Source organism: Thermobia domestica, chromosome 13, assembly GCF_964235325.1.
Source record: "Thermobia domestica chromosome 13, izTheDome1.hap1.1, whole genome shotgun sequence".
Lineage (NCBI taxonomy): Eukaryota > Metazoa > Arthropoda > Insecta > Zygentoma > Lepismatidae > Thermobia > Thermobia domestica.
Window position 1 is genome coordinate 12,806,596 of NC_137466.1, and position 8,638 is coordinate 12,815,233.

General features: G+C 33.9%; 1 protein-coding gene across 1 annotated transcript in view; it reads right to left on the bottom strand.

Annotated features, from left to right (window-relative positions):
* The window catches only part of LOC145669124 (pancreatic lipase-related protein 2-like), a 217,691-nt gene extending 209,922 nt beyond the window's left edge, over positions 1–7,769 (bottom strand). Inside the window, exons 1-2 of the mRNA XM_081737470.1 lie at positions 7,739–7,769; positions 3,613–3,729 (exon numbers count right to left, since the gene is read on the bottom strand). Of these exons, the coding sequence (XP_081593596.1) occupies positions 3,613–3,729; positions 7,739–7,745 (124 nt within the window). The 5' untranslated portion in view covers positions 7,746–7,769. The remainder of the gene's footprint in view (positions 1–3,612; positions 3,730–7,738) is intronic.
* Positions 7,770–8,638: the final 869 nt, after the last annotated feature.

Genomic DNA, 8,638 nt, shown 5'->3' on the forward strand with positions numbered 1-8,638 from the left:
TCGCTTTCGCTCGCGTGGTCGCAGTTTCCAGTCCTACTGGGAGCCCACGGCCTCAGATTCAAGACCCGAGTAGTTATTTTCCTATTTCTCGCACGTGGGGGACACATTGACATTTGTCCATTAGCTACATGTTGATATCCACACACACATTGGCCACATTTCAATATCGATCACGCGATCCCACTAGTGACATTCCTTTAGTTTACCCAGTTTCTTAGTGAACCCCTCGCACAATTTCAACCTGGCCTCAGTTGTTGCATCGTTATTGGTATGCAACCGTGCACATCATATTGCATCGGTTTGAGGGAATATTATTGGTGAATTGGCAATGGCTTTCATGTCCTTGATGCTATTCCCTACATTTCCGACGCTTTGAACTCACGTTTACTTAGTATGAGTGCATTTCTGGGCATTTTTTGTTAAGTGTTTCCACACGTGTAAATCAACCTGCTTCATCTGTTGTGCTCTACCGACATTCCAGATGTCTTTCTAGAGTATTTGAGTACAAATTCGCTACACTTAATACTCAGAACGTCACTGTTGGCCAGCATCCATACCTGGCGATTATGCATCCACACACAACAGGCATGAAGGTATCCGCCATTTTGTATTTGTTCCAGATATCGACTTAATATAAACGAATTATTGTTACCTGGTAGAAACCCTATCAATTCATATCCATTTAGACCAATTTTTATTTGGCAGATTAACCGGGACTCCCTACGTTCCTTTGGGGAATCCCTTGCGCGTGCATGGTAGGATTGTAAAACATGCAAAATTTAATACAGCAGGCATGACTTCTTCAGTACATTTTTTACCCGCCCTCTTTACGTTGGATACTTTCCGAACTATTGGCGTCCGAAAGTCATTTTCCCACGCTTTCGGCACCTTGTAGATCTGAAACTATGTCCGATAGCAGAAAGTTCAAGAGAACTTTTTTTCTTGTCTCAGTGACAGGAGTCACCTCCCAAGAGTTGTAACACTTATTTTGCAACAACCGATATATATATAATGTTTTAAACAAGGAAAGGAAGAAAACTTAGAAACATGGAGACAAAACGTGCTGGCCAGACAAATGTTTATATTTGTCTATATCTATATTTACATATCTATATCTATTTTTTATTTATCTACCTAGATAGATAGATAGATAGAAAGATAGGTAAATCGATTGATTGATTGATAGATACAGATATAATTTTTGTTCCGCCAGTATGTTTTTCTTTGCATGTTTCTAAGTTGTCTCCTTTTATTCTCAAATTGCTCATTGTCAACAGTTATTGTATATTTGTGTAACTTACTGTACTCGATTATGCTACCTATTACAGTATATTACTTATTACAGTTATTTTGTTTATATTACTTTTGCTATTACAGTATATTTTGTTATATTATTTATACTGCTCTGGGCATACTTGTAGCCACTCCCCATATGGGTCCAATAAATCAATTATAAAGAATTCATTATAATCATAATTATTATTAGTGATCCTGTGCAGTTTAGTAGCGAAAAATATTTTCCTTTACTCAATTAAACATTTAATGTTTGTAATCAAATCGCGAGAGGGTAGAAACTCCTCGCTGCTTTTTACTTGTAGTGATCACCTAGTAAAGATTGCTGTGAGATATTCGCACGGACATCTTTTTAAAATATAGAACATTGAATGTAAAGCTCTAACGACTGTGAACTCCTAAATTTAAACTACATCTTAAAATTTGTCATCCATAAACTACGATTTTGGAATATACTGAGAGTCGGTATTAAGGGGCATTTTATATGAAATAAATTTCTAAGGGGGCTCCTATTGTAAATTGGCACTACAATAAGTAATTCACCTTCTTTCTATAGCTAGGACAGGTTGGCGTAAGATTTTTGCATTTTTTGTATATATCCTATATTTTATTGCTAATACGATAGTAAAAATTTTGGCACTCCGAAGCAACGGAAGTGATTCACATAATACTTAATTACTTTTATTATATAAGTAAGAGGAATATCGGAAATTATTCCTTTCGGTAAACTTCATAGTGAAATCCGACATAGTTCATCCCATAGATTGAGAAATTTTTAAAGATAACTTAGTAAAAATCTCCCTTCCCTTGTGAAAATAAGCTTCTCAGTTATTCATGGATAAAACATAATATCCTCAAGTTTTTATGGTACAAAGCTTTCCCAATCTTTCAGTCTAACAGTGTGTACGAATGCAAGTTTTTACAACATGGAAGACTTATTACTTTATTCTTAATAGACTGCAATCCTAAACAAAAAGGTTAACTATGGAACTAAAAGGAAAACGTACAAATTTTCAGTAAAATTGGATATGTTTCACAAGAGGTATCGGCAAACAAACGGACAAACAGTAAAACGTGAATCGAGTGTACTAATAATAATAGTTCTCAACAATTTATGTTTTTCTGTATATCCTTGCAGTAAAATTTTATTGTTCTTAACGGATCAATAGATATTTCATATTTCTACGGTACTTTATTCAAACTTTTTTGTGACAACATTTTTAATATTTGCAGCTAGCTGAAATGGTCGTTCCTGCACGGGCAGAATATGTTTATTAAAAGTATTGGAACTCATCCTCTCTTTGGCATACATATTTCTGTGAAACCCGTAACACAAACTATTTGTAACATGCCTTTTTGAATCCTCTTAAATCAATTTAGGATTCACCTTTTGATGAAAGTTACATGATACAAATCCAGCTTGAAACATGTATTATGTTTCAGAATTCATTTCAAACTCTTCAGCCGTTCTTCCGTGATGTGATCACTAATATCAGACAATGTATATTTCAATCTACCGAAAACAATATATATAAAATGCCCAATTTTTACCCTAGAACGGGAATTTTCAAACACACAGGAGCACGTTTCAGTTTATTTATAATGAGCAACTTGTGTTCCGAGTTTTGTGCTCCTAACTTGAAATACTCATGACCATGTACTACACCCTCCAGTACTTTGTCGGATACGCGTTTTAAATTAATTCACATGGTGATAACACAGTTCGAAATAGGTGATAATTATATTCCTAAGTCCAATTTAAGTGTTCACACGTTTTCGTGGTTCTATTGTCCACACAATCAGTTACATATTTATATATTATAGCACAAATGGATTATATTCCTGTTAGTAACTCAAACTCCCTTGCTCGCTCTTAAACGCACCCAGGGTGCGTGCTCCCACTTTGGAAACAACTACAGTATTCTAAGGGAAAATATATTTGAAAAATCAATAGTAGATCAAAAATTAAACTTGTATTATCCTTAAACAAAAAGAATAGAGGTAGAAGTTCAAGTCGCAAGAGCAACGATAAGTTTTTGTGCTCCTTGCACTATACTTACTATTACATTACGTAAAATTAAGTTCTTTTGTTACTACCTGTAACACATAATTTCATTAACAGCTAAAATGTTATTAACAGAGTACATATATCCCAAATCATGAATTACGATTTTATATGGTTATATATATATTATTGGATTAATATTCGGAAATAATATTCTCAATTTTATGAATTCATTGCTTGAACTGAATGTTTGGTAATATATTTTAATTTAAACGAATATATAACACTTTACAACAGAACGTTGCTGTACTCACCTCCGATAATTCCAAAAATTGGAAGTGCATAAACTTCTGCGAATAATTGCATCAAAATCAAGGCAGCATTTAAAACGAAGAAGCGTCGACAGGTTGAACACAAGTTGCTGTTTCTCACTAATAACAGAAACGAACATAAAAGGAAATGACAATAATTTTTTCTTTGTCTTTACATCATAAACATTTAAAGTCATTACGAAGCTATATACGCATAAGCTACGATTCATTTGAAGCCTCGTTAGTACTTGTCTATTTATTTCAACGAACAGTTGTGTATGAGCTATTCAATCGTGTCGTATAATGGTGAAAGATGAGATGCAAGTCCGTGGTACGCAATTTAACTGTCTTCATTCAAATGAAGAAGTTGAATAGTGTGAAGAACACGTAGATACTATACAAGGCGGAAGTGAAATCAATCAGCTATTTTGAGAGAAGAGAGTTATTCTCTGCAAAAAAAAAAAAAAAAAAAAAAAACCCTCAGTGATCGGGCGGAAAACTGCGTCCAACTTTTGACAAATAGTCACAAAGTGTGTAAATATTTATGGAAAAATTTTGAATAATAAAATAAGCTCTTACTTGCTCGAATGAATTTTTTAAATGCCTCGCAGAAGGGATGGAAAAATTTAATTATAATTGTAATCTTTTTTTTTCTTTTTCCGATTCGTTGGATATAAGCACAAGAAATCCATCTTATTTTGATGATTTGTTACACAAAACATCAACATGTGACTTACTAGCATAAAGTTCGGAAATTCGAACCAGAAATATGGCCCGATTCTTAAATATTATTATATAAAGTTTGATTACTAATTTTTACGAAGAATACGATTAGAAAATTCACTTACTATGCTTTTAATTCCTCCTATCAAAATGGTGTTGTGAATCGTGTCTTATGTTTATCGGATAGAAAATATACGAAGTTTGATATACAGTGGTTTATTGATACACCAAGTACGTATCAATTTAGAACTCTAACTTTGGAAATTCCACTCAAGAAAAGGGTTAGAATTTAATTAGTATGGTATATTTAACTTGAATCCTAGGATATACAAGTGCCTTGTTTGATATATGACATTCGAAGGCTTTTAACCAAACATGAATGCAAACAGTCTCTTCTCAAGAAACTTCCCAAATTTTCATCCGGAAGGGATACAAAGTTCTCAAGTAATGAACACAAATACATGAAATATATATGAGTGTTTTGATATATAGAACTCGAAACTGTAGTTCCATTATATGAATAAAGTTCCCAATGGAAGAAACAATTCACAGCGAGATACTCATTATTCTTACATGAAAGGTTCAGTTTTATCAGCCTTTGGATGTAAATTTTGCGACTTTAATTTCTTTCTCTATATAGAATAGATCAATTCACTAATTTCGGAAATTTCGTCCGAAAAGAATGCATGAGATGTGAAGATTTAAAACATAATGATATTCCACCTTTCTGCTTTGATTATAATCTTATATTTTTTCGTTAATATATGCAATAAGTGATAACGTCCACTTCTACAATTTTTAATAGTGTTATCACAGAGAAATTTATTCTTCTTTTTAATTGAAGGCTTTAAGAGATTTGGAGAGATCCGATGGGTTTGAGGACTCATTAAATTTCTTAGAAATAGAACTTAGGTTGTTGCGAATATTTCTGAGTAATCGTGTCTCTTAATGGACAACATTCTGATATTTTAGCTAACAAATTATACAGTTTTGCAACATAAAATGGTTTATGTGTTTAGTATGCAAGTGTGAACACACGGAACTTTTGCATGTATCATAATCCTTACGAATATAAAGTAGATAACCAGTCTTTCCGAGACAGTAACGACTGATTACCAATATCGTACTCGTAATAGATGAAGCACTTTTAACCCAAGAAAGCTAACGTGTCGTAAATTTTACGAGCGAGTTGTATTATTTTGATGTTCACTCCCCCTTGCCCGGCGAAAATGGACTCGTCCGCTGAGTTCCGTAATATACTAAGCCTACATTGTTGGGCAGTATTTACTTTGCTTAGTTTCCGGCTGTATTTCTATATGAACTCGTTAGCCGCTCGTAAGATTTACGATACGTTAGGAATAACGCTTGGATTTTTGTATATTGTTTACTATTATTTTCTACTTCTAGAGTGAACTTACAGATACATTTTAGTGAAAGTGTTGTGTTTTTTTTATAGTATTTATTCAAGGAAAGTTTAAAAAAATGAATCGGACGGGTATTAATGACAGTGACCTTATCGAGACTTATAATGCAACGAAAGGAGGCGTTGATGCACTGGACCTAATGTGTTATCAGATGTCGTGCAGCCGTAAGACCAAACGATGACCCTTATGTGTCTTCTTTGGGATGATAAACATAACCCTTGTTAATGCCTACGTCATTTATGTTCACAACGTTGTGAAAATGGGACAAAAGCCTCTTTCTACAAGAAAATTCGCCATGAAAATTCACAGCAGTCTTATTGAGCCATGGCTCAAAGAACGGGTTCAATACTCAAATATGCCACGAAAACTCCGGCAATCCATTGCTTATATCCTGAAAATACCGGTGCCAGAGAAGAATTTTGTCCAGTAAAAAACCAGCCAAGCACAATTTGTGGCATTTGCCCATCAGCCAAGAGAAGAATGACGTCAATGTATTGCTGCCGCTGCAACAGGCCGATCTGCGGAGAACATCGTGGGAAATGCTGTGCGTACTGCGCGGAAAAAATTAACAACCAAACTGGCTGCAAAAATGTTCACTAGTATGTATTCTTACCAACTGCAGGCATTAAAGTCCCAGTTCTTAAAAAGATATGTATGTATTTAAGTTTCAGTAACCAGTCGTAAATTTTATGATACTTTAGCTTTAACGTAACTTTTTGAACATGTTAGCTTTCCAGGGTTAAGAGTATGAACATAAATAAATCTTAAATGTATCTTCAAGATTTTCTTGATTAATTAATTTCGGTTTACGTACCTTTTTGTCTATGGTAGCCAAGCTAGTTAAATGTTTTGATTACCGTCACTGACAGAACTATTTAGCCAGGTATATATTTTGACCCTTAAATTGTCATTACGATAAAAACAAAACTTATTTGAAAGAAACTTTCCAAATTGTGAACCTTTCGAAACATATTTGAAACGTCATTTGATAAATAAAATAATTATACTACTTTCTGTTATTATCCTTAATGTGGCATTATACATGCCAAAAGTAAGTTATGTTGCCTCAATGCAGCTAGGTTAGAGTCTTTCTATCTCAACTGTGCCCCTCCTGGCGCTACTGTAGATATTTGGTTTCCCGTACCTCCCTCGAAAAATGAGGGATAAGTTGCTGCGACCGACATCTTTCAATTGTTAGATGCGGAAGCGTTGCCACAATGAATTATTTCACGGGCTTTGCTGTGGTCTGTCTTATTAGCCACTCTAAGTAGCCTATGATCTTCACTCGTCAAGATAAAGTGACTGAATGACATATTGGCATCACAGCTGAGGTCATTCACTTCTTTTCCCTAAGGAAAGGGAGGGTCTCCTCCGTCACATGGCGGCAGTGGTTGGGTCGGAGTACAGTTTGCATAGTTTCTGAGGGCACAGGTGGAATAGACAGGCTCTATATAAATAAATATTGCACATATTTTTCTTTCCAACAACACTGCAATTACATAGTTTCTTCAATTTCATAGAAATTGGTACATGTGTATATCGAAACAATAAAATAAATTTTCCTGATTACTTAACAGAACTCATATTATGTTCCTTGTTATTTTTATTTCCATCATATTGTCTCCCAAAATACAAATTGCATACTTTACGCACTGTGTGTTATTGAAGGTAGAAAATGACAAATTAATTGAACAATTTAAATCTAATTTTCTCAGTCCAGGATGAATTAACTTACAACTTTGGGCACTGAGAAATTGAAATTGAAAACGAATAGCTATATAATATATTTTTGTTATAGAAATAGGAACTGGAATACGTGTAGACAGTGTATTAATTTTATTTGTAAAAGTTCCCTTAGTACCGTGTTTATTTTTTTACATTTTAACTGAAAACACAATTCGAAAATTATTTATATCGTTCAACTTCGATACTTATTTTCAATGCGAATTGAACCTGGCTAGTATATGAGAAATGTTACTTACACCTCATGTTGTCTGTGCAAGTGGAGCGAAGAGACTGATCTACTGTTATATTTATATATTTGAAAGAATACAAAAACTATGCATGTGAAACAGAGTAATAACTCATCAGTAATTAAAGTTTAATAACCCGGAAACAAAGTGAAAAAAGATTATAAGAATATGATCTTCATGGAGATATTGCTAGAAATAAACGAAGGACGTTACGGTTTACAAAATGTAAATGTTAATTATGCAGAAACACCGTTATTAGTGAAATAATTACCATTAAATTGTTTCTAATTGGTATCTACTTCAATCGTATTGATGCAACAGTTCTGTTGAAGTAATCTTTTAATGGAATCATCATTAGTTCATTAGCTATTGTATTATCTTATCACTGTACCTATCTGAGCGTAAAGTTTAAGAACGACATCTTACTTCAAGAATAAAATACTACTGACATGACACAAGACAATTTTCATAATCATTTTGTAGCCCTATAATCTACATATTGAGGTAATTTTAAAATTAGGAAACAACAAGTTTTCATACTCTCTCACTAAAATCTCGTTCTAATTTCCATTCCATTTATTACATTTTACCTTGCGTTCATTAATAACATTAAGTGTAGCCAGTGGCGTATTTACGATTTTGTATCGGGAGGGGCTTTGCTAACTTTCGGGGGGGGGGGCTTTGCCTGAAAATGTGAAAATTCTGCAACATATTTCATATACTTTACTATAGTAAATAAGATTTCGGGGAGGGCTTGAGCCCAGAAGCCCCGCCTTAAATACGCTACTGAGTGTAGCTCTGAACCGCATTCATTTACATAGAGAGTATCGCTATAGTAGTTCGCAGTCTTTTTTCTTCAAATTATGAGAAAATTGAAGACTTTGAGGCAAAAACAGGTTAAATCCAAAA